Source organism: Macaca nemestrina, chromosome 9, assembly GCF_043159975.1.
Source record: "Macaca nemestrina isolate mMacNem1 chromosome 9, mMacNem.hap1, whole genome shotgun sequence".
NCBI classification, from domain to species: Eukaryota; Metazoa; Chordata; class Mammalia; order Primates; family Cercopithecidae; genus Macaca; species Macaca nemestrina.
This window is the reverse complement of record NC_092133.1, coordinates 36005269-36030663: the sequence shown is the minus strand read 5'-3', so window position 1 is coordinate 36030663 and position 25395 is coordinate 36005269. Positions and strand designations below refer to the sequence as shown.

Below are 25395 nucleotides of genomic sequence, written 5' to 3'. Positions count from 1 at the left end.
GGCTGGAGGGGTGGGCCTGTCTTTCTGAAAGGAGATCATGGAGAAAGAGGTGCAGATAAAGCTGTGTGGCTGCTTGAAGAGGGAAGTGATTACTTCCAGCTGGGGCACTCAAGGAAGGGATACAGACATTTGAGTGCCAGGGGCATTTGAGGGTAACAATGGAGGGGTTCAGTTGGCCAAAGTTAAAGGCAGCTGAAAGATGGCAGAGGACGAGACCAGGAAATGCAGACCAAGGTGGGTGTGGTATGGTTGGGGTGCTGGGGTCAGATGACACATAAGCGTCAAATTCCCGCTTACAGTTGCTTCTTAGCTGCGTGTTCCTAAGAAGTTCCTTAACACGTCTGAGATTCCCCATCTGTAAAATGGCGACAATCCTAATAGGGTTGTTGGAGGAGGACTAGATAATGTCTAAAAAGAGCTCAGTCCGGTCCAGTGCTTAGCTCCTCCGTACCTGAGCGCCAAGTCACTACTATAAAGCCATCGGACGTGTCCTTTAAGGGAAATTAACTGGGCCACACGGTGTGAAGTGAACTGAGCTGGGAGAAGCCTGCACAAGACCTTGTATACACTAGCTACTCAGGAAACAACTGCATGCTCTGCTGGGCATCTCATATAGGATACGGTTTCCGTCTTTCCTGGGCTCACACATAGTCCCCAGTTCAGTTCCAAAGTTGGAAGGAAAAAGGATGAAGATGTAAATTCTTCAGTTAAGCCTCTCGCCAACTGCTCCTGCGGCGAGGCAGGGCAACGAGGTGCAGGGTCGCCAAGCACGTGCTCCCAAGGGTCCTCACTTTGTTAAACCCGGCCAGCCAAGGACAAAGTAACTCCAGCCTGCAGCGCGCGGGGAAAGGCGCGCAGGCGCAGTGCTGGCAAGGGGGGGGAGCTCACCTGTGCTGGAGTGGGCGGAGCTAAAGCCGGAGCGGCATGACGTCATGAGGACGCAGCCGCAGAGCGATTCACGTCCCGGAAGCGGCCGTGGCGGCGGCGGCGTAGGCAGAGGAGATTTTCGGACCTGCGACTTCCGAACGGCCCTGGCAGGAGGAGCGGCGTTCGGCCGGGGCGGGCCTGAGGAAACACTCTGGGGCCCAGTGGCTCTCCCCCTGCTCCTGCCCGAACCTGCCGTCTCTCTTACGGAGCCAGTGGCCGGGTACGTGAGGTGCCGGCCCCCCCCACCCCGCGTCCCCGTGTCTCCGCAGGCTGTGTGTAGTTGGGCGCTTGGGCGCAGCGGGGGCCGCCACCTGCTGGCCCCGCGAACTTGGGCGTGGCCTTCGCTGTCCTGCCGCACGGGCTCCATCAGGCCCTCCTGGCTGCAGAGGTCTTGGCCAAGGCCAGTGCGGGCGTCGACCTACCTCACCCCTTCCTGGGCTTCTACCTGGCGCCGCTCTGTGCCTTTTCGCCCTGGCTCGGCCTGCGTTGATTTCGGCTCCCGTTGGCGCCTTTGTCCCATCCCCTCACCATCCCATTGTCGCGGCTAATTGCCTGGGACTGGTTTATGTTGCTCTTCGCCGAGGTTTCGCTCCCTCGTTTGCTGCTTAGCGTTCAGGGTAGGACTTTGAACTGGGAAAGACCGTAAAGGCTCCTGGGTTTCCTCATCAGAGAGGGCAGACGGGAATGCGGCGTTGTGATGCCGACTGCCCTGGGCGGAGATGGCCCAGGAAGTTGTTGGGAACTGAAGGGAGTGGGAAGGGTTAGAGGATGGGGCGGGAGTCCTGGAGCACGGTATTTCATTCACTCATTCAGCAGGCATTTGTTAAGCACCCACTGTGTACAGAAACAGTCGTGAATGGCGGCCAAGTAAGAGCAGGGAGTTTTACTTGGACGTGGTAAGTGCTCTGCACTTGATCTTAGCCACAAGGCCAAGAAGCGATGTGATGTGATAAGTGCTCTGTTAGGGTGAGTACGTGATCCTTTGGGAGCATTGGGGAGGGTCTCCCAGTCCAGAGTTGGAGGTGTTGGCAGAGACTTGCCAGAGTAAGGGAGTGATGTTTAAGCTGATACCTGAAGGATGAGTAGGAATTAACCAGGTAAAGAGTGGGAGAAAAATGTTCCGGGACATCATTTCATTTCAGCCCATGGGCTTCCTCGCTGCAGCGATCAAATATGCTTGGTTTTTATGAATTTTAGTTTTGATGGATCTGTGGGGAAAAGAGCATTGGACGGAGAGTCCAAAGAACAGGATTTTAGGTCTGAATAATTCACTTTGCCTTGCTCACAGGTTTACTGTGGCGCCACTGAAGCAGTAGGTAGAAGTGTGTTGGGGACTAGACGTGCAATGCAAATGTTGGTAATTATTATGGTTACAGGATGCAGACTTCAGAACGTGAGGGGAGTGGGCCGGAGCTGAGCCCCAGCGTGATGCCCGAGGCTCCCCTGGAGTCTCCACCTTTTCCTACCAAGTCCCCAGCGTTTGACCTTTTCAACTTGGTTCTCTCCTACAAGAGGCTGGAGATCTACCTGGAACCCTTGAAGGATGCAGGTGATGGTGTTCGATACTTGCTCAGGTACAGACTTTGTGGAGTTGCTCATGTCTGCTGTGCCTTCTGCCTTCCTGCTCTGTAGTAACTAACACCGGCCATTTAGGCAGTGCCTGGGCTGTCCTTTCTGCCCTAGTGAGGAGCAGTTCTGGGAGGTCTTTTCGGCCTCTGGGTTTATCTAGGCCTACCCTGTGTCTCAGACCCAGCCCAGGAAAGGCAGATACTGGGAATGATCCTGCCTTTCAGCAGGATTCTTCTTTGTGACTGAATAAGCTCCTTCCTCCGGACTGCTGGACAGCCTTGAACATCAGGCCTTCTGCAGCTTAGAGCAGGCTTAATTTTTTCCTTTGCTCCCAATATTGGCTTAATTAATATTTAAAAATTAGGATATAATTTTGAACAAAAGTTTAAGAAATACAAAAATCTATGAATAAGCAGATACCATTTTCACTACTTTTTTTTTTTTTTTGAGACAGGATCTTGCTGTGTTGTCCAGGCTGGAATGCAGTAGTGTGATCATGGCTCACTGTGGCCTCAACTTCTTCGACTCAAGCGATCCTCCTACTTCAGCCACTGTGCTTGGCTAATTAAAAAAAAAAAAAAAATTGTAGAGAGGGTCTCGCTGTGTTGCCCGGGCTGGTCTTGAACTTTTGGGCTCAAGCGATCCTCCTGCCTCAGCCTCCCAAAGTGCTGGGATTACAGGTGTGAGCCACTGCGCCCAGCCCATTTTTGCTAATTTATTGAGATTATGGATTTTAATTTTTTCCCTCCTATCCTGCTTTGATTTTCATTCTCTATAATTTTCTTTTTTTTCTTTTGGCTCATTTTATTATGTTAAAATTATTATTATTATTATTATTATTATTTTTTGAGACGGAGTCTTACTCTGTTGCCCAGACTGAAGTGCAGTGGCGCGATCTTGGCTCACTGCAAGCTCTGCCTCCCGGGTTCATACCATTCTCCTGCCTCAGCCTCCCAAGTAGCTGGTACTACAGGCACCCGCCACAACGCCCAGCTAATTTTTTGTTTTTTAGTAGAGATGGGGTTTCACGTGTTAGCCAGGATGGTCTCGATCTCCTGACCTCGTGATCCACCCACCTTGGCCTCCCAAAGTGCTGGGGTTATAGGCGTGAGCCACTGTACCCAGCTGTTAACATTATTTTAAATTACTTATAGGGCATTCTCCCTAAATATGTCAGTTTTTATCTCTAAATAATTAAGGATGTTTCTTTCAAGAACAAAGTAATATCATACCTAACAAAATTAATAACTCCTTGGTATCATCCTATACTCAGTTCATATTCCATTTCCTCAGTTGTACCATCTATTTTGGCTAAATCACATTTCAGTCCAGGACTGTGCATTGTTTGTAGTTATTATGTCTTTTAAGTCTTTTTCAGTCTAATCGTCTCTCGTGACATTGACTTGCTGAAGAGACTGAGACTGAACTGACTTTCCTGGAGAATTTGCTACCGAGATTTGTCTGGTTTCTTCCTCGTGGTGCAGACTAGAAGTTAGATTTAAAGGTTGAATTTGATTCAAGTTAGAAAAGTTTTTTTTTTTTTTTTCCCAGAGGTAAATGTTGTGTCCCTGATACTGCTTTGCATCAGGAGTCCTACAAAAACCTGATTGTCCTAAAGAGCAGAGGTTTTTAACTTGGAGCCTATGGGTGAGTTTTAGGGATCAGTGAATCCCCTGAAACTGTGTGTAAAATTGTGTGTCTGCACATGTGTATATTTCTAGGGAAAAGCTTCTAGTTTTCATCAGATTCTCATAAAGACCCTCAACCCTATAAAATACCTGAGAGAGACTGGTAGGAAGCAGGGTGAGTGGAGTTAGGTTAACCTCTGAGAATGCCATTGTGTATTTATCAGCGCCTCAGGCTGGAAATAGTGGATGGCTTGTTACTAGTTCTCTGGCCAAGGCCCTACATTTTTCTTGTTCATCTAATTTATGTCAGTATCTGTAGAGATGAGCTAGTCAGTGTTCCAGAGCTGTGTTCTCTACTGTAAGACCACTGTGCTCTTGGCACAAGGGGTAGTGAGACAGTATGGGGGGAGGCTGTTTTCTCCTTTTATAATCTCAGCATGATGTGAAGTTTGGTCTTTAGGAGAGAGGCTGTGCCCCCTGGCACATTCTTTGTATGTGTGTGTATTGCCCTTTGTGGCAAAGTACAAAAGTATATCCTGCCCTGCCCTCCTCCTTTTCCTCTACTAGTCTGTAGTGCTTCTTAGCACACTAATGTGTTAGGGTTTTTCCATTTTACAGAAATTGGAGGATGTGGTAGGATTGGTTAAAGCTGGATGCAGGAGGAGCATTGGACCTAAAAGCACCCAGGAGCCTGCGGTTTCTGTGCTTCTGGGAGAGGGAGCATTGGTCCGTGAAAGTGGCTGTCATGTTAGTTTGTGCTTTTGATTGTTCTTTTCTTAGTAAAGAGGATTTGACTTTGAAGAGAGACCTAATCTTGGGCTCTGGCTATTAGGTCTGAAGCCTAGAGCTGCAGTAAATTGTTAACAGACTCTCTTCTGGGATCAGCTACTCTACTGCTTGGGTCTCCTGGGACCAAAGTGTCAGTAAAAACATTTTATAGAAGGGAAGAGGCTTTAAAATGAAAGTGACTTGAGTGGTGGTGTGATGTTTTTATTTCCAAAATGGGATTGGCTTTTATTTCACTTTTACCCTGGTAGCTGCCACTAGAGGTTCTGAGGCCTAATTAGGGTGGTACAGGTGGAGTGTGTTGAATTTCAGGAGAAAGACAGAGATGTCATTTCATTCCCTTATAAATTTTATTAAAAAGTAAAAGCCCCTTTACACTGTTGGTGGCAGTGTAAATTAGTTCAACCATTGTGGAAGACAGTGTGGTGATTCCTCAAGGATGTAGAAGCAGAAATACCATTTGACCCAGCAATCCCATTACTGGGTATATATCCAAAGGATTATGCATCATTCTACTATAAAGACACATGCACATGTATGTTTATTGCAGCACTATTCACAATAGCAAAGACTTGGAACCAACCTAAATGTCCATCAATGATAGACTGGATAAAGAAAATGTGGCACATATACACCATGGAATACTATGCAGCTATGAAAAAGGATGAGCTCATGTCCTTTGCAGGGACATGGATGAAGCTGGAAACCATCATTCTCAGCAAACTAACACAGGGAGAGAAAACCAAACACCACATGTTCTCACTTGTAAGTGGGAGTTGAACAGCGAGAACACGTGGACACAGGGAGGGGAACATCACACACCGGGGCCTGTTGGTGTGTGGGGGGCTAGGGGAGGGATAGCATTAGGAGAAATACCTAATGTAGATGACGGGTCGATGGTTGCAGCAAACCACCATGGCACATGTATACCTATGTAACAAACCCGCATGTTCTGCACATTTATCCCAGAACTTATAACAAAAAAATGAAAGCCCTGCATAAATTAGTTAACCTCATTCAGTAGCTCTGAAATACTCCCATTAGGGCACAAGAAAATATATTTAGCCCCAGCACTGTAGCTTATGCCTTTAATCCCAGCACTTTGGGAGGCCAAGATGGGCAGATCACCTGAGGTCAGGAGTTTGAGAGTTTGAGACCAACCTGGCCAACATAGTGAAACATCCCGTCCCAACTGAAAACACAAAAACCGGCCAGGCGTTGTGGTGTGCGCCTGTAATCCCAGCTACTAGGGAAGCTGAGACAGGAGAATCTCGAACCCAGGAGGTGGAGGTTGTAGTGAGCCAAGATGGCGCCACTGCACTCCAGTCGGCAACAGAGCGAGACTCCGTCTCAAAAGAAAAAAAAAAGAAAATACATTCAATGCTTTGCTTGCCAACAGTTTACCTGTTTATTTTTCTGATATTTGTCTCTCTCCTAATGACTCACCTTATATATTGTCACTGCCTTTAGAATTTGGGTGTCGTTGCTTCATTGTTGCATCTGTGCTTCTCTTTCAGTACTAAATTTCCTTTATCGGGGATGGGGCCAGCAGCATTTGCTTGTTCTCAGCAACCTGAGTCTCTGGTCTTCCTTCTTCCCTCTTTAGGGGCTTCTGCATTGCCATTTGGTGGTGGTGGTAATGGCAGCGACTGTATCTGTGTTTGCTTCTTTCTGTTCCAGCTCACTTAAGGTGTGATTGCTAAGTGAATGCTGCACCCTACTTTCATCTTGATTTTTAATATATTAAAATATTTACTACTGTTTCTCCTTTTGAATTAATAGGTATTCAAAATAAACTCTCAGATAAACTCAAATTTTCAAAAACATGGACATAAGAAGATAAAGGCACAAACGGGGCCAAAGAAGTCCACAATTTGTTCTTTCTTGATTTCCGTATTAGTTGAATCTTGTGCAATGATTATATATTCTTAAGAAATTATAAAAAAGAATAGAGGAAAATATTAAGAATGTTTGTCAGTGTCACCTCTTAAGGAGAGTACAGCCTTACAAAACACAGGTTAAATGGTATTAACTGGGTTTCTTAACTGATTTTTTTTTTTTTTTTTTTGAGACAGAGTCTTGCTCTGTCACCCAGGCTGGAGTGCAGTGGCACGATTTTGGCTCACTGCAAGCTCCGCCTCCCGAGTAGCTGGGACTACAGGTGCCCACCACCACGCCCGGCTAATTTTTTTGTATTGTTAGTAGAGACGGGGTTTCACCGTGTTATCCAGGATGGTCTTGATCTCCTGACCTCGTGATCCACCCGCCTTGGCCTCCCAAAGTGCTGGGATTACAGGCGTGAGCCACCACGCCTGGCCTTCTAAACTGATATTTTATAAATTCTTCCTTTTGGGGGAAAGCACTACAGACCTAACAGTTTCCTCACCCCAGGTGCTAATGTGTGACATCTTACCGCCTCTCCTGGGCACCAGTCCAAGTGAGAGGCCTCCTTTTCGTTTCTCCTTGACTTTCTGTGTTCCAGGCCTCCTTTCTGGTTTGATGTCCCATCTGTGCCGCCCGGTCTCCCCTCCCCAGCTGGAGGAGTGGCTGTCTGTAGTGATCAGGACTCTCTGTATTGTAGGTGGCAGATGCCTTTGTGTTCCTTGCTGACCTGCCTGGGCCTCAACATCTTGTTCCTCACTTTGAATGAGGGTAAGAACTGCCTTCAGGGGCCAGTGGTTTTTGTGAATGAATGTGGGGGAAGAACACCTGGATGTAGCCCCACCCTGTGTGTGGGAGCTGCTCTTACTGTCCTGGAGTTAGTGTTCCTCTGTGTCTGCTTGGAGTCAGAAACAGGCTCCAGAGGGACGATCCAGGCTGAGCTGCCTGCTGTGACCTTGGGCAAATTATTGGACTTCCCTGTTAAGGCCTAATTTTCCTTATCTCTAGAGGGAGGATAAAAATGATGCTTTCCTCCTAGAGTATTTGTGAGGAATGCAGCAGTCCAGGCATAATACTTAGCACAGTGCCTGGCATGGAAGAGGCAGCCAGTGCATTGTAGCTGCTCTCAGTATTATTGTTGTTTCCTTCTTGACTTCCTGCTGAGGATGCATTCACCTTTTTCCATTTTGGTTTTCAAGCTGCTTCAGGGGTCATCTGGGGACATGGCATGGGTAAAGGTACTGGGAAGGGGAGCTGATAAGGGATTTTTGCCATATCTGTTGCTTTTCTCTGGTTCAGCTAGTGAGCCTAGCAGGAGCTGCTGGGCAGTCATCAGCAGTGAGGAGTGGCATAAAGCCTTTGAGATAGAAGTGTGGACACATGGGTGTCTTGGGGTCCTGAGTAATGTCTCCTATGAACCTCTTAACTACAGTACCTACTGTGACCCTACCCTGTCGGTGGTTGGCACTGGCAGATGGCCACATAAAAAGACCCCTCAGGGTGAGAATAAAGAGTCTGGGACAGAATGTTTGGAGGAGCTGGGCCATTATTCATGTTTTTGTTCTTATATTTACCTTGTATTTCTCAGGTGTCGTCTTTGTTTCCTCTGGAGATAGGGATCGAGTAGGTTGAACATAAATCCAGTTCATACAAGATCTCATTTTCTGTTTCTTAGTTGGACTCATCTTTACCTGTTCAAAACTTTGTAGGATGTTTGATTTTTTCTATATATGCTCCCAAAGTAAATCAGTTCCTGTGACATGTTTAATAAGCATTTATTATGTGCCCGCTGCTCTGTTAGCTTGCTGTTGGGGTGCCATGTTACATGGAAGAAGTTTCTCCTTTGAATTTTATCTCAACTTCGCCATTTCTCAAGGCACAGTTGTCTGCAGTGTCCTAAAAGCTGAACGAAAGACCTTCCAGTCTTCCTTAGTGGCCCAGAGGTCCGAGTGTCAGGCACCAGGAGCACCTGGCAGTCACACTCCAGCGTGAACCTCCTACTGTGTGCTAGCAGCGTCTTAAAATGTATTAAAAGTGAGAATGGAGCCACAGCAGTGACCAAAGGGACAAAGTCCCAGCCCTCAAGAGCTTACTTAGTAGAGGAGACAACAGACATGCCTGTAATGTGTCATGTGGTGATAAGGTCTATGAGGAGTGAAGCTGGGTTAAGGGGGCTGGAGAATAGGGTTGTGACACTGTGTCATACAGGGCCATCAGGGAAGGCCTGACTGGCAGAGCCCTGGAGGAGGTGAGGAACAAGCAGTGGGCGTCTGGGTGGGCCGACTCCTGGTCTTTGCTTACCTGTGTTACCTGCAGTGTTTTTGATTCTGTAGGTGCATGGTACTCAGTAGGTGCCCTGATGATTTCAGTGCCCGCCCTGCTGGGCTACCTTCAGGAGGTTTGCCGGGCACGGCTGCCTGAGTCTGAGCTGATGCGGAGGAAGTATCATAGCGTGAGGCAGGAGGACCTGCAGAGAGTTCGCCTGTCTCGTCCCGAGGCCGTGGCTGAGGTGAAGAGCTTGTGAGTATGGAAGACAGTCCAGGGAGGTGGGGGAACAGTAACAGCAGCCATGACACTAAGTGCTAGCTTTGTGTGCCAGACATTATATTAGGCAAACCACAGCTGTTATTTCATTTAACCTTTTTAACAGTTCTGGGAGGTAGCTAATATTAACATCTTCCATTTATGGGTAAAGAAAAAGGCTGACTTACTTAGCTAGAAAGTGGCCAAGCTGGGATGAGAATCTAGATGTAGCTGTTTTCACAGCTCCTATTCTTTCTGCTGGAGAGACAGTTTAGGGTCTTGATTAAGCATGTGCATGTATAAGCCACTGCCTGGGTTCAAATCCCAGCTCTCCCATTTACTTGCTGTGTAGCATTGGGCAAGTTGCTTAGCCTCTCTGTGTCTCAGGTTTCTCATCTGTTAAAATGGAATGATAACAGGGCTTACTCACAAGGTGGTTGTGAAGATTGAACAGGTGTCTGGTACTGGGGAAGTGTTGAGTAGATACTAGTTATCACTATACTGTGGAGAAACTTCCTAAACATGACAGAGCTGGTACTTCCGAGGAAGCATTTTAAGACTTGAAAAATACTCATCTAACAACTTCAGTAGCAGTGGGCATTTACCCCTCCCTTCCCTGGAGTGGGGTCTCTGCATTCTCTTGAGATATAGTAGGAGCAAAAGAAGTTAAAAACAAATAGATGTCTGGGCCTCACCCCCAGAAATTCTGAGTCAGTTTTCTGGAGTGGGGCCTGGATATGTAGTTTTTTTAAAAAAGACCTTCTTACTTTGAAATAGTTTTTTATATGTGTGTGTGTATACATACACACACACACACACATATATATATATATATATATTTTTTTTTTTTTTTTTTTTTGAGACGGAATCTTGCTGTGTCGCCCAGGCTGGAGTGCAGTGGCACAATCTCGGCTCACTGCAAGCTCCGCCTCCCGGGTTCACACCATTCTCCTGCCTCAGCCTCCTGAGTAGCTGGGACTACAGGCGTCCACCACCAAGCCCGGATAATTTTTTGTGTTTTTAGTAGAGACGGGGTTTCACCGTGTTAGCCAGGATGGTCTCGATCTCCTGGCCTCGTGATCCGTCCGCCTTGGCCTCCCAAAGTGCTGGGATTACAGGCATGAGCCACCATGCCCGGCCGTTTTTTTGAGACAGAGTCTTGTTATGTCACCCAGGCTGGAATGCAGATCTTGGCTCACTGCAGCCTCGGCCTCCTGTGTTCAAGCGATTCTCATGCCTCAGCCTCCAGAGTAGCTGGGATTACAGCTTCCACGTCCAGCTAATTTTTGTATTTTTCGTAGAGATGAGGTTTCATCATGTTGGCCAACCTGTTCTCGAGCTTCAGCCTCAAGTGATCTGCCTGCGGCCTCCCAAAGTGCTGGGATTGCAGGCATGAGCCACCGCACCCAGCCTGAAATAGTTTTAAACTTAAAGAAGTGCAAGAATAATACAAAGAACAGCCTTATGCCCTTTACCCAGATAGAACAATTGTTAACATTTTGGTGTGTTGGCTTCGTCTGTCTCTCTACATATACATATTCTTTTCTTTTTCCTAAACCATTTGAAAGTAAGTTGCAAACGTAACTGTTTACCCCAAATACTTCAGCATTTTATTTCCTAAGAACAAGGACATTCTCTTATATATCCACAGAACTGTAATCAAAATTAGGAAACTTAACATTGATAACTAATGTATAATTCGTAATCAGATTTTACCAGTTATATTAATAAAGTTCTTTTTCTTCTTTTCTTTTCATTTTCTTTTTTTTTTTTTTTTTTACTTTTTGAGATGGGGTTTTGTTCTGTCGTCTGTGCTGGAATGCAGTGGCATGATCATGGCTTACTGCAGCCTTGACCTCCTGGACTCAAGTGATCCTCCTGCCTCAGCCTCCTGAGTAGCTGGGACCACAGGCACATGCACCATGCCCTGCTAATTAAAAACATTTTTATGTAGAGATGGGGTCTCACTGTCTTGTCCAGTCTCGCTTCGAATTCCTGGGCTCAAGCAATCTTCCTGCCTCAGCCTCCCAAAGTGCTGGGACTACAAGTGTGCACCAGTGCAGGTGGCCTAATAAAGTTCTTTGTATCAGTTTCCCTGATCTGGGATCCAACTCAGGATTATACATCATGTTTAATTTTTTTTTATGTTTCTTTAGTCTTCTTTAATGTGGAGCAGTTCCTCGGTCCTTGTTTCTTGTGACATTGACATTTTTGAATAGTACAAGCTTATTATTTTGTAGAATCTCCCTCATTTTTGGATCGTTTGGTTCCTTGTGATGTGTCATGTTCAGTGCATCTGTATCAGGAGGCACACGATGTCAGGAAATACTGACTTTGATCACTTGGTTAAGGCATCCGTACTGTAAATTACCATTTTACTCTTCTTTGGTAATAATTTGAGGGGAGATACTTTGAGACTATGTAAATATCTTGTTCCTCATCAAACATTTACCCACTGCTTTAAAGATCCATTGATGGGTCTTGCCTTAATCAGTTTATTACTATGATGGTTGCAAAGATGATCTTCTAATTATTCTATTTGCATTTTTTTTTTTTTTTTTTTTTTGAGACGGAGTCTTGCTCTGTAGCCCGGGCTGGAGTACAGTGGCCGGATCTCAGCTCACTGCAAGCTCCGCCTGCCGGGTTTACGCCATTCTCCTGCCTCAGCCTCCGGAGTAGCTGGGACTACAGGCGCCCGCCACCTCGCCCGGCTAGTTTTTTGTATTTTTAGTAGAGACGGGGTTTCACGGTGTTAGCCAGGATGGTCTCGATCTCCTGACCTCGTGATCCGCCCGTCTCGGCCTCCCAAAGTGCTGGGATTACAGGCTTGAGCCACCGCGCCCGGCCTGCATTTTTTTTAAACTGGCTTTCTACTATAAGAAAGCTCTTCCTTCTTATTTATTATCAGTATGAACTCATAGATTTATATTTTATTTGATGAGTTAGAATCTATTACTGTCATTATTTATTTTGATATCAAATTGTCCTAAATTTGGCCAGTAGGAGCTCTTTTGAGTTGGCTCTTGTTTGCATTGGTCCCTGTCAATTTTGAGTGCTTCCTTACTTTATGGTACAACAGGATGGTCAAGTTCATCTTATACTTCCCTGCGGCAGCCCTGAAATCAGCTTGTCTCCAAGTTTCCTGGTTTGCCTTCGGAAACCCAGATCTAGGTTCAGATTGTGCTCATGGCTTCTGTGGTTCATCCATGTTTAAAAAAACAACAGCCAGAACTCCCCAAGTGAGTCTGTTTGATATCCTAGGTGGAGAATATCATGCCATTTTTTCTGACAGCTGCTGTGTACCTGTGAGGTGGGTCCTCTGATCCTCATTTTATAGATACAGAAGCTACAGCCCTGGAGAAGTTTAGTAGCCTGCCTGACATCAACAGCTAGGAAGAGACAAAAGAAGGAACATTTATACTGTTTCCACCTCAGCAAGAGGCTCCAAAAATGGGACTGAAATGTAGCTCGGGTGGCTTAGCCAGGCCCGTTTCTCCCATGCTGTCTCAACCCCTTTCTCTTTAAGCATATGGTGAGTGTGTTTAGAGAGATTGACCATCCCTAGCCAGCTGTACCTGCAAGGCCCCAGGCTCCACTTCCCAAGGGAGTGGAGCCTACTCACCAAAGCCCCTGTATCTGTAGCTTGATCCAGCTGGAGGCCTTCCTGAGCCGCCTGTGCTGCACCTGTGAAGCTGCCTACCGTGTGCTGCACTGGGAGAACCCCGTCGTGTCCTCACAGTGAGTGACCCCTCCTCTCCCACCACTACCCTGTTGGAATTTGCAGCTTGAGCCTGAGCAAAGCCAGCTGCCTTGAGAGGACCTCTGCCCCTCCTACCTCAGGGGAAGAGCTCGCCTCCTGGGCTCTTGTGTGTGTATCTGCGCATATGCTTGTGGGCTCTAATGTAGGCTTTTGTTTAGATGCTTGCTTTTATGTGTGGTAAAAATATTTTAATAATAGGAAAATAACTCACCATGTAATCCACTGTGCAGCCCAATCTCATATTTGTTTTGCTTGCTAGAATTTGTCATATGCATCTACTTTATGGATGTATAATTTCGTAGTGTATGTTTGATTTTTCTTTTGTTTTCCACTTATTATATTAAAGATGATTTTCTTTGTTGTATAGCCTTTGGAATTATTTATAATACCAGATTAATATAGATGGCAAATATAGTTTATGGAACCATTCTGTTATAGATTTAATCAATTTCTCTTTACTAACCCCATGGTAAACATTTTTATGGATTTAGCTTTAATCTGTTAGAAAATTTTTCTTAGAATAAATTCAAGGATGAAACTACCATATCAAACAGAATGGGTGTTTTTGAGGCTCTTTAATGTGAATAATAGTGATAACTAATGTTTGTTGTCTTCACCTGGTGCCAGGCACTGCTCAACACGTCCTCTGTGTTATCTCACTCTTACAGTAACTCCATTAGTAGGCGCTATTTCAGTCCCCATCTTACACAGGTAGGGAGCCGTGCCCAGAGAACCAAGAGACTTCTCAGAATGAGAAGTGGCAGAGCTGGATTCAATCCCAGTCTGTCTTACTCTAGACTTCAGAGTCTAGACCTTGAGGAGTGATCATGGTTGAATGAGTTCATGTGCCCCCAGCTGATACCACCTCGGCCTCACCAGCATTAGATGTTTGCACTGGTGACTTGTAGTTCTCAGTCTTCATCGCCATTTTCCACTGGTTTGATGAGCGGGTCTTGTCAGTTTATTAATGTGCCCAGAGCTGTGTCTCACCTGGACCCCACTGTGGGTTTGCTCCAAACCCATCTCCTTCTGCTGTTATGAATTTCTGATCTTGTGGTTCTTCCCTGTCATCCAGGTTCTATGGGGCTCTTCTGGGCACGGTCTGCATGCTGTATTTGCTGCCACTCTGCTGGGTCCTCACCCTTTTAAACAGCACCCTCTTTCTGGGGAATGTGGAGTTCTTCCGAGGTAAGCCCTGGAGGGCCTGACAGGGACGGGGCCCAGGCTGGTTCTGATGGCTAGGCTAGGCTCCGCAGTTCTGTCTCTATAGCTAATCATCAGTTTGCTGTGCTTCCACAAGGGGCAGCACCACACTGGGGTCCTCTCTCATGGGTTCTGTGTCTCTGAGATGTTAGATGAAGCTGGAATCTCACCAGGGGAGGCTGCTACCATTAGGCTCCCATCTCCCTTCCCTCCCTTCCCAAGGCAGATGAATCACTGCTTATATGGTATGCTGGCTTCTGGAAGATGAGGGAAGGATGTTTTCCCAAAGCTGCCACCCATCCCCTGGGGTGCAGCCACCTGGAGTTGCTACCCCATGTCTGTGTGATCCCAGAGTACCCGTCTGTTGTCTGGCTTCTAAAGCGCGAAGCAGTCTGGAGAGGCACTGAGTCCCAGAGGCCTGAGTCTGTACCTATGTTGGGTGATTGCTGTATTTGTTTTCCTCCCTGTGGTAGAGTAATTAATTACAGAAGCTGTGATTTATTGACCATTTACTACATTTAATCTCTGTAGCCGTCTGGGGCAGGTGGTGGTATCTAAGTTTTGTTGAAGAGGCTCAGGTTAGGTGACTTGCTCAGAGTTAGGAGGGCGACTCTTTCCCGTAGCAGAGGGAGGAGAGGCCAGCCAGCTGCAGAAGTGGGTACCCCCAAAGTGCCACTCATGGTGTCTCATTTTTGCCTCCTACCCTGTTCTCCGTTCCCTGGGTAGTTGTGTCTGAGTACAGGGCATCTCTGCAGCAGAGGATGAACCCAAAGCAGGAAGAGCATGCCTTTGAGAGCCCTCCACCACCAGATGTTGGGGGGAAGGGTGGTCTGATGGACAGCACGCCTGCCCTCACACCCACGGAGGTAAGTGCCACTGTCATGGCTCCTGGGCTGGCCTCTGTTGTAGTTCCTGCTGTTTCCCAGGCCTTATCTCCCCTGAAGTGTTTAATAATAATAATTGCAATAAAAACAGCTACTCCATGCTTCATTGAGTGCTTACCCTGTGTCAGATGCTGCTCCAAGTGCTTTATAGATAGACAGTCACGTCATGGAGTGCAGGTTCGTTCTTTCTCCTTTTCTTTCTTTTTTTTTTTTGTTTTAATTTTTTTTGAGATAGGGTCTCCCTCTGTCACCCAGGCTAGAGTGCAGTGGGGCAATCACGGCTCACTGCAACCTCCACCTCCTGGGCTCCGGCAGTCCTCCCGTCTCAGCCTCTTGGGTAGCTGGGATGTAGGCATGTGCCATCATGCCCAGCTAATTTTTTTGTATTTTTAGTAGAGATGAGGTTTTGCTATGTTGCCCAGGCTGGTCTCAAACTCCTGGGCTCAAGTGATGTGCCTGTCTCGGCCTCCCAAAGTGCTGGGATTACAGGCGTGAGCCACCACACCAGGCTGGTGTCTAAGACCCCAGCCCTGTGGTTCTAGAGCTCATACCCTCAACCACTGTGTGATGCGGCCACTGTAGGGCCAGCCGTGCTCGTGCTTCCATCTCCCTCACCCTGCCAGGCTAGAGGTTGCTCCTTCCTGTGATTTCCTTCTTTCTTGCAGTTGTGCCATTTCCTGGTGTTTTGGGTAGCCTAGATGCTGGCTTGGGGAGGTGGTCCTCTGCCTTAGGGAGCAACGCTGCCATCCTTCTCCTTCTGTCATAGAGTCTCTCTTCCCAGGACCTCACACCGGGCAGCGTGGAGGAGGCTGAGGAGGCTGAGCCAGATGAGGAGTTTAAAGATGCGATTGAGGTGGGTGGCCCTTCCCCAGCATCCTCTATTGAGCAGGCCAAAAATTGGGTGGTCCTGGAGCTGTTTTTTGTTTTTGTTTTTCAATGTCCAAGTGAGAAGCTAAAACTTGCTGTGAGCTAGAACTGGTTGAAAGGGTGCCACTGAACCCCTCCCTGCTCCTGTTTCTTGTTGAGCCAGCTGTCCTGGGTGCCCAGGGCAAGAGTGGCTCTGGAAGTCTCTGGGTAATGCCCTACTCGGGGAGCTGGATGATTTCTGGCCTTTGCTGGAGACCGTGAGCTTGGTGCCTTTGATATAGGAAAGGCAGCTTTTGAGGAGGCTGCTGCCCTGGGTCTCCGCTCTTCTGCAGAGTGAGTTCCATAAGATGTCCCTTTGCCGGGCAGGGAGGGGAGGTTGGAGAAAGTAGTTGCGTGGCCAACTGCTAGGTCGGGGAAGTTAAACAGCCTTCTTGATTTTAGGATGGTGATTCAGACTGGTAGTTTGCAGAAGTTGTTTTATTTGGCATGCAAAGTTTCAAAATAATTTTTTGAGCCAATGTTTAAATATGGAGAGATTTTTGTTAGAACTGCAGGTTTCCAGTTTCTCTGGTAGCCCTGAGTATGCAGCAGTAGGTGTTGCTAAGGAGCTGCTGTCCCCTTTACGCAGGTCACATGTGGCTACAGGTGGTCTTCAACACCCCTGCTGTATCTTGTCGCTGAGATCAAGTGGCAGTTGCCATTTGTCACATTTGCGTTTTTGTTTTTCTTAGAGTAGGATATAATTTCTCTTTATTTATTTCTCTTTGTAAAGTGGGAAATTGAGATATAAGAAAAACACCTCGTGGATTTCCACTAGGCCTGTGATTTACCCCAACTCACCTCAATCATACATCAGCCCAGGCCATGCAGGCATTTGACTTTCTGATGGCTAAAAGATTGCTCCAAAACTTTGATATATGATTATAGACCGTGAATCTTGGTGGAGGGAATATGTAGAGCAGGGGTTTTCAAGCATTTTTGTTCATGACCTGTAGTAAGGAACACATTTTGCATCTTGACCCAGTTCACACTTAGGTCTATAAAATATGTAAAACTTAAGTGAAACAAAAGTTTCCTGAAAATACATTTTAAGGGATATTTTCTTTCCTTTTTTGTTCTACTCAAATAAAGACCTACTAAATTAATATCACCCAGTTTGAGAAACAGTAGTACCCAGCTTTCTCCAAGGCTGTTCGATGCTGGGATCCTCTTTTGGCGGGGGCGTCTGTCAACGTAACCATTTGGGAAGTGCGCAGAGCTCAGAGCAGTGCTTCCATGCTTCCCTCTGCTTGGGGGCCCCTCCGGGCAGCTTCTTTCTTCTTGCTATCTTTTTCTCTCTGTTTTCTCTCCTCTTCCCCGCACCTTGGGAGGCAGGAGACCCACTTGGTGGTGCTGGTAAGTGGAAGCCTTGGTGGGTGGGCAGGGGCTGGGCTGGGGAGGGTAGCTGAACCGGCTGCTGCCACACCTCGTGGGGGCTGCTGTGCCGGATGCCTCTGCACACAGGTCCTGCAGCCTTGCAAGAGGTGGGCAGGACTGGAAGGAGCTGTTCCCACAGGAGGATGATGAGGGTGTCCCGTGCCCAGCAGAGGACGAGCTGGCCCTGCAGGACAACGGGTTCCTGAGTAAGAATGAGGTGCTGCGCAGCAAGGTGTCTCGGCTCACGGAGCGGCTCCGCAAGCGCTACCCCACCAACAACTTCGGTTCGGCCAGGGCACAGGGCTGGGCTGGCGGGGGAGTAGGGTGGGACTGCTGGGACTCGGCGGGGGAACACCCAGCCACCGGGGCAGAGCCTCAGAACTGTGGGTACTGACTTGTGACAAGAGCAAGGAGTGAAGGTGTGTCCACGGGACCCTGGGGCGCTAGCAGATACCCGGCAAGACTGTTGAGGGAGTGGGTGTGGGTTCCTTCTTATCCTTCTGTCCTGATTGGACATTCACTTGTGGGAAGACAAGGAACTCAGTTTGGGAAATGCCATCCCAGGACTGCAGAGAACCGTAATCCTGACAGAACTTCAGAAGGCAGTGTAGCATGATGGCGAGGAACAGAGTGGAGTCTCACCACTTGCTGCAAATCCCAGCTCAGCCAGGTGTCCTTGAGCAAATTATTTCACACCCTGTGCCTCAATTGCCCCTTCTGTAAAAGGGGGATCATCATTCTGACCTCATAGGGTTGTTACAGGTCTCATGTCAAATGAGACAGTAGTACTTATGAAGGGCACAGTGCTGGTTGGTTCATAGTGAGTAGTGGGTGCGGTTAATGTGGGAGGCCCTGGCCCACCCCGTGGGTTCCTAGGATCCTGTCTTGGTCTTTCTCATCCAACTGGAAGCAAGTTGAAGCAAACATTGTTTCTCTGGACATCATAAGAGCCCTGAGTTCACCTCTTCCCAGTCAGTCCTTATTTTACTGAGGGCTGGGGAGAGTGGTCAAGGAAGGCAGCTTTGGAGAAGGGTGGACTTGATGGTTAGCACAGCTTGGAGACCCGGCTTAGATCAGCAGTGTTGGGAGCTGAGCCACGTGACAATTGTGGAGGAAGCCTAGAGTAGCTAGGTGGACCTGGGAGCCGCTTGCTCCTGAGGAAGGGCCCTCCTGCCTGCTGTCAGATGGGAGCAGGGGAAGGGGGCAGTACTGTGGGTTCTGGTGTCAAGTTCTAGGGTCTGTGCCCTGGAAGAAGCCTATGGAGTTTATCTTGAGGAATTTAACTCAGGGCCCCCAGGGTCCTGCCTTCCTACCCCCGCAGCAACCAGCGCAGTTGTTTTCTCAGGATTAGATGTCCTGGACAGGCTCTTTCCTTCTGCTGTGTGAATGTCCCCCAGTTATTCAAGATCTCTTTCTTTTTATTTGAGACAAGGTCTCTGTGTCTCACAGGCTGGAGTGCAGTGGCGTGATGACAGCTCACTGCAGCCTCGACTTCCTGGGCTCGAGTGATCCTCACAGCTCAGCCTCCCGAGTAGCTGGGACTGCAGGCATGCAGCACCATGCCTGGCTAATTTTTGATTTTTTTTTTCTAGAGACGGGGGTCTTACCTTGTTTCTCAGGCTGGTCTCGAACTCCTGGGTTCAAGTAATCCTCGTACCTTGGTCTTCCAAAGTGTTAGGATTACAAGTGTGAGCCACCACTCCTGGCCCCTTTGTTTTATTTATGCTGCTGGCTGACTTCTGTAGGGCATTCTGTATGTTCAGTGATCTGTTTACCCTCCATACTTGCACATGTGTGATCTCATTTCATCCTTACTGTAGGTGTGACAGGAGCAGGCAGTTCTTAAGGGCTCAGAGCAGCCAGGTTCCAGCAGTCCCCAGTAGCACTACACACAAGAAGTATTACTCTGGTCCAGCAAATAATTTTCTATTTCTACAACTTCTAAGTTAAGGTACTTAGTTGTTCCCATTTTACAGATGAGTAACCTGAGGTAAAAACAGTGCTTTGTCCAAAGACTTTAGCCTGGAAATGGCAGAGCTGTGACTCAAATTCAGATCGTCTAATTCGGCTCTTGTGTTCTTTGTACCTCTTCATCCTCCCTCTCCATTTTCCCTTTACCCTCATGTGTGGAGTCCCTTGTTTTATGCCTGTCCCGCTTTTGCATTTGATTTTTGATTTGGATAATCTCTGCCAACATGGGCAGAGGCCTTTTCAGTTTCCCTCAAGGATAGCAAGGGCAGAAAGTGCTTCTTTTCCTAAACCCCTCTTAGCTCCTCATCCTTCAAGACCACTCACTTCTTTTCCTTTTCTGAAATGTTCTCAAGCTCTTTGCCCTGAGGACAGGTGTAGCAGCTCTGCTCCTGCAGCCTCTGCTCATGGGTCTGGGTCCTGAGAGCAGGGCGAGGGGAGCTGCTTTGGGGGCTATCTTTCTCCATTTCAACTGCTATAATGAAATACACTAAGCCGCGTGGCTTTTAAGTAGTGGAAATCTTTCTCAGTTCTGGAGGCTGGAAGTCCAAGATCAGGGTGTCAGCAGGATCAGGTTCTGGTGAGGTCCATTTCCGTCATCATAGACAGCACTTTCTCACTGTGTCCTCACGAGAAGGTGGGAGGGTCACAGCAGTTCCCTGGGGCCTCTTTTATAAGGGCACTAATCCCATTCACGAGGGCTCCACCCTTATGACCCAGTCACCTCCCAGGGACCCTGCCTTGGGTGTTAGGATTCCACATGTGGATGTTGGGGGACTGTAGCGGGGGCCATTCTGTTTACCCCTGCCCGTGGATGAGGGGATGCATGGGGAGAATGAGGGCAGACTGTGCAGGAGCTTCTCTGTGGCCTCCGTGTGGGAGAGGTCTTGGTGGGGAGGGCCCTCCTTTGTTCTGGAGGCTCCATGACTGTTGCCCTGGCAGGTCCCACTGGGCCTTAGTGCCCCTGCTCTCATGGCCTCGGTGGCATCATCACATGGTGAGTGAGGATGGGTGAGTCCAGGCCGTTGCCGAGAAGGGGCAGAAAGAGTTGGTAGGTGTTGGAAGGGAACATAACCTGAGTGAGGTGCTGTCAGTGCCCAGAGCCCTCCCTGGCTCTGGCCTGTGTGTGGGTTCACAGCTGTCTCACCAGCCCACTTGGCTGTCCTGGGCTGCTTGGCCCTGGCATCCCATTCAGTTCAGAGGAGCCCTTGGGCACAGGCCAGTGTCAGTCTTTGAGTAGCTCCTTTTGCCTGTCCCATTCACCTGCCTCCCTTGTTAAGGAGAGGCTGGGGCAGGCTGGCTTCCCCAAATTCTTAGTGTAGGGACAGAATCTTGGAGCAGCCAGTTTCCTGGTTTGGCACCAGCAGCAGGCTCGTTCTTCTCTTTCCCTGGCTGATGGACAGAGTGGGCATTTATCTGAAGCGCTTTGGCCTCAGATTTCCCCTGGCTCTATCTCAGGTCTTCCTTTCCCTGAACCTAGGGAGTCTCCTTTAGCAAGAACTTCAGGTGATTTTGGCTGGGCAGAGGAAGGGACCACGTGTAGCCGTCAATAAAGCTTTGGGGCCTTTGTGTGAAAGTGAGGCATGGTGCTCTGTACCTGCCCAGACAGGTGGTCCGGCTGGGTCACAGCAGGACTATGGGCCCCACATCCCAGAAACCTCCTCCTTCCCTATCTTTCCTCTCCCTTTACACCCTATTGTTGTCTTCTAGCCATTTTCTAAGCTGCCGTTGCCCCTCCACTGTTGCCGGGCACTTGGCCATCCTGGCATCTCTGGTGGTTTAGGCAGGACCTTGCCTTGCTCTGCGTCCCCCCATGTCACTCACTGCCTACCACAATTGAGCATTCTACCCTTCATGTCTTCTCGGAATATGCCTGGCTCTCAGCTTCTGTCCTACAGTCTTCAGGGGACAGAAAGCAGGAGTTTGGGTTTTTAGGAGGAGTTTCTGTCTTTAGCCTGTGGGTGGAGTATTTGTAAGGCGTTGCTCTGGAAAGGGTCGTGTTAGGCAGGTGTCATTTGGGAATGCCTGTGGTCAGGTCCCTGCCAGCTTAGCTGGCTTTCCAGGAGTGGATTCTGCTGGGTGCTCCTTGAGTTCTGTTGAACCTGCAGGTGGGGCCACTCAGCTCTGGAAGGGTTCAGGGACTGGTACCTATGTATGGCTGGAGACATCAGTTTTCAGGGGCTATCAGTGTTCTTAGTTTGAGTCCTTCTTTCTGGCTCTGAATCTGGCCTTGCTCCCTGGCTCACTGTGTCCACCCAAGGAGGCTGGGCAGGTGTCCTGAGTATCCCATTTAGAAGTGCCAGGAGCAGGTGAGCGTGAGAGTCCTGGGATGGGCGGGGACTGAGCTGCTGCTTCTGTTTCTCAGGAAACTGCACGGGCTGCTCGGCCACCTTCTCAGTGCTGAAGAAGAGGGTGAGTGTGAGGTTGCATTTGTTGGGAACAGTGTCCTTGGGACTGTCGGGTGGGGAGGAGTTGAGGGGAGTCACTGAGGAAGTCTGGCTCGGGTCACATTGGGCCTGGCAGTGGCTTTCTGGAGTGAGTGTGCCCTCCCCTGCCCCTGTGCCACCTTTCACCAGTCTCCCCAGGGAGCATTCCATTTGCTGTCTTTCCTGCTCTACTTGTGCACCCCCCAGTCCCAGTTTCCTTGGGTGGGATCAGCTGGTGTAAAGGAGGGAGGCGATGAGAACTCCAGGTGCCTGAGGGTGGGGGACACACTGACCTTGGCTCTTGTCTGCAGCGGAGCTGCAGTAACTGTGGAAACAGCTTCTGCTCTCGATGCTGCTCCTTCAAGGTCCCCAGGTCCTCCATGGGGGCCACAGGTGAGTGGTGCAGGTGGTGGCAGGGCTTGGTTGGTATCCCGTCAAGGGGATGCCACATCGTGGCAAGGGGGCAAGGGTGTCAGAGGTCAAGGGAACTTGGGATTGTAGTCAGGTCTATGGGAACATTTCCTCCATCCCCTTTAGCAAAATCCTGAAACATTTGGTACATGCCGAAGAATGTACCTGTGAATTATGAAGGGTAATAACAAGATGAATACCTGTGGCCGCTTCACTAAAGTTGAAAAACAAGAGCACTGGCAACATCCCCGTGGCTCCCAGCACTGCTCCTGCCTTCCTGGAGTCAATCCCAGCTGCACTTTTAATCTTTTTCTTATTTCCTTGGCACTTTGAACAAAAGTTAAAAATCCCTTTTTTCCTTTTATAAAAGCTGTACATACATGTTGTAAATAAAACAACACAGATAAGCAAAAGGAGGAAAAATATTCCTGATTTCTTCCCGAGAAAACAATCGGACGTGGCCCCTGCATAAAAGCGTGTGCATATTCCTGAAAAATGTGGTCACATTTCATGTACCGTTTTGTAATATAACATTAAACCAAGTTCTTTTTTTTTGAGATGGAGTTTTGCTCTTGTTGCCCAGGCTGGAGTGCAGTGGTACGACCTTGGCTCACCACAACCTCTGCCCCCTGGGTTCAAGCGATTCTCCTGCCTCAGCCTCCCGAGTAGCTGGGATGACAGGCATGCACCACCACACCCGGCTAATTTTGTATTTCTAGTAGAGATGGGGTTTCTCCATGTTGGCCAGACTGGTCTTGAACTCCTGACCTCAGGTAATCTGCCCGCCTCGGCCCCCCAAAGTGCTGGGATTACAGGTGTGAGCCACTGCGCCCAACCCAAGTTCTTTTTTCTTCCAATGCAAGTAACACATGCTTACTAACTAGAAAATTTGGAAATTCTTAATCAGAAGAAGAAAGAAGAGAAAAATAACCCTGTAATCTTACCACCCAGAGATAACCACTGTTAAAACATTTTGGGAAATTTCACTGTGACATTTTACTTATTTTAGTCTTAGTTTTTTGAGACAGAGTCTCGCTCTGTCGCCCAGCCTGGAGTGCAGCGGCGCCATCTCGGCTCACTGCAACCTGTGCCTCCTGGGTTCAAACAATTCTTGTGCTTCAGCCTCTTGAGTAGCTGGGATTACAGGCATGCACCACCACGCCTGGCTAATTTTTGTATTTGATATTTTATTTAAAAAGACATTTTTAAAGGTGTTCTGTTCGTGCCACAGTGATGTCTAATTCATAGCACAGGAGCAGCCTGCTGTTGGCATCATCACGCCCGGGATCCCTAGTTCCCATGGAAAGAAGAGTCTCTGCGGGCAGGCTAGCAAGCTGGGCAGGGAGGGTGTGGGCTGGGTCGGGGGTCTGTGTGGGGCATTTGGGAGGTGGGGCCATGAACCAAAGGGCACAAGGAAATGTCTCACCAAGTTCTTCCTCCTTTTCAGCCCCTGAAGCCCAGAGGGAGACTGTGTTTGTGTGTGCCTCGTGTAACCAGACCTTGAGCAAGTGAGAAGAGAGGCCAGGGTCCAACCAGGCACCCATCCTTGGGGCCAGCAGTAGGCGCCCCACTCTCCCCACCCCGGCCCCCTGTGGTGTGTGCTGGGCAAATGTGGCCTGAATGCTAGGTAGGCTTCCCCTTCCTTCCTCGCTCTCTCCAGCTGGATTCTGGAGCTGTTCTCCACCCCTGAGAGTGGCTGGCAATGGCTGCTCTCAATCCCTTGGGGAGAGGAGCCCCTGGAGGGCCTGGCATGTTGCCCTGCTCTGCCTGGGACTGAATGAGTGGACTCAGGGCTGGGCAGGCAGTAGCCACCAGAGGGCAGCAGTGAACTAGGTCAGGTCTGACTGGGGTCTGATGACCAGCGTCAGTGTGGCTATGCCTGGGAATTCCAGACCTGAGGTTGGGAAAAGAGGTTTTTCTCCTGTAGGGTACTGGCCAGGCCCTCAGCCTCAGAGAGCCTGCAGAAGGGCTTGGGAGTGCCACACCCCATCTCTGCTGATTGAATGTCCTTCCAGGCACCAGGATCTCATCATTTCCCCCATCAGAGGGTGTGGCCAGGCCTAACAAGACCAGGGGTGCTTCTAGAAACAGGGTTTAAGTTCCCAGATTCCCCCAGAGGAGAATGTGTATAGGAGGGGTTGGCTGAGTCCTTCAGCATTAAGTGGAGGAAAGCATGGGGAAGCCCCAACAGCTGGACAGACCTCAGCCTCCCCTCGAAGACGCCTCAATTCACAGACTCAGCCCACACGATGCCCTAGTGTCCCCAGCTGCGCTGGAGCAGCTGGATCACAGGGCACTCGGATCACAACTTCTGCACCCTCTGCCCAGAGTCTGGGGCAGTCCTCCACTGGCCCAGCGCTCCAGCTTCCTTTCCCTGCCTCTTGCCCCATGGAGTGGGAGGCCAGGTGAGTGGAGCAGAGGTCCTGAAGCCCTTGACCCCTGGGGGCCTGGGAAGTGTAGGATCTTTCTGGACTGGGTCCTGGATCCCGGGGCTATTCCCTGGAGGACAGTCTTAGTTATGGGATAAGGTCCCTTGGGCGTCTCCATTTCCTTTCCAACAATTTCATGTTCACTACTGGACTCTTATGGGCTCAGTATCTCTCCCTTAGCCATGAGCTGGCTCAGGCATCCCTTCCCTTCCCTGGAGCTGCTTTGCCTTTCTAAAGTATTTATTTATTTATTGCATGGTTCCTGGGAACATGTAGCATAAGGAATGGGATGAGGAGGAATTGGGAGGCGGTCTCCTACCTAGAGCTCTTCCCTGGAATCATGGACTGCCTGGGACCCAGGACCTATGAGGGGGCCGAGAGGTTTCTACACTCGGGGAGCAGGGGTGCAGAGAGGCAGGTTGGGGAGACAAGGGACCCATCCTAGGCCCAGACCAAGCAGTTTAGCTGCGACTCTACAGCCAGGGGCCTGCCCAGGCCAGTGGAGGTGCCAGAGCTCTGGGGAGCCTGGCACGCTTTGGTATCGTATCGCCTCTGTGTCCTGTCAGGAGAGTTCAGTACCCCGTGCTTTCTTTACACTGGAGAGGAACTAAAAGCATCTCTGTGTCTATGGAGAATTGTCAATAAAAAGGCCTCAAGCTTCTTGTTTTTGTCTTGTCTTTGTGTTGGCATTTTCCCTGAGACTGGAAGACCAGATCT

The 25395-nt window shown here is 48.9% G+C and overlaps 1 protein-coding gene across 10 annotated transcripts; it reads left to right on the top strand.

Moving 5' to 3' along the window:
* The first annotated feature begins 1014 nt into the window (after positions 1-1014).
* Positions 1015-25339, top strand: LOC105478437 (zinc finger FYVE-type containing 27). 10 transcript variants are annotated; one of them, XM_011735726.2, is made up of 13 exons: positions 1015-1147; positions 2304-2501; positions 7492-7562; positions 9125-9311; positions 12957-13052; positions 14150-14262; positions 15004-15143; positions 15943-16014; positions 17403-17423; positions 17584-17728; positions 21778-21824; positions 22150-22231; positions 23697-25339. In XM_011735726.2, exons 2-13 carry the CDS (start codon positions 2305-2307, stop codon positions 23759-23761), a joined length of 1236 nt encoding a protein of 411 aa, XP_011734028.1. In that variant the 5' UTR covers positions 1015-1147; position 2304; the 3' UTR covers positions 23762-25339. The 10 variants fall into 10 exon arrangements, with proteins under 10 accessions (XP_011734028.1, XP_011734027.1, XP_011734031.1 ...); XM_011735725.2 differs by having other exon boundaries at positions 15928-16014; XM_011735729.2 differs by lacking the exon at positions 17403-17423.
* Positions 25340-25395: the final 56 nt, after the last annotated feature.

What these genes read in the sequence shown, in the direction of transcription:
- LOC105478437 (XM_011735725.2), top strand. Translation starts at nt 2,305, where the DNA reads ATGCAGACTTCAGAACGTGAGGGGAGTGGGCCGGAGCTGAGCCCCAGC. An exon ending in GTTCCTCACTTTGAATGAGG is followed by an intron (nt 7,563 to 9,124) that starts GTAAGAACTGCC and finishes TTGATTCTGTAG; the next exon opens with GTGCATGGTACTCAGTAGGT. An exon ending in AACCCCGTCGTGTCCTCACA is followed by an intron (nt 13,053 to 14,149) that starts GTGAGTGACCCC and finishes CCTGTCATCCAG; the next exon opens with GTTCTATGGGGCTCTTCTGG.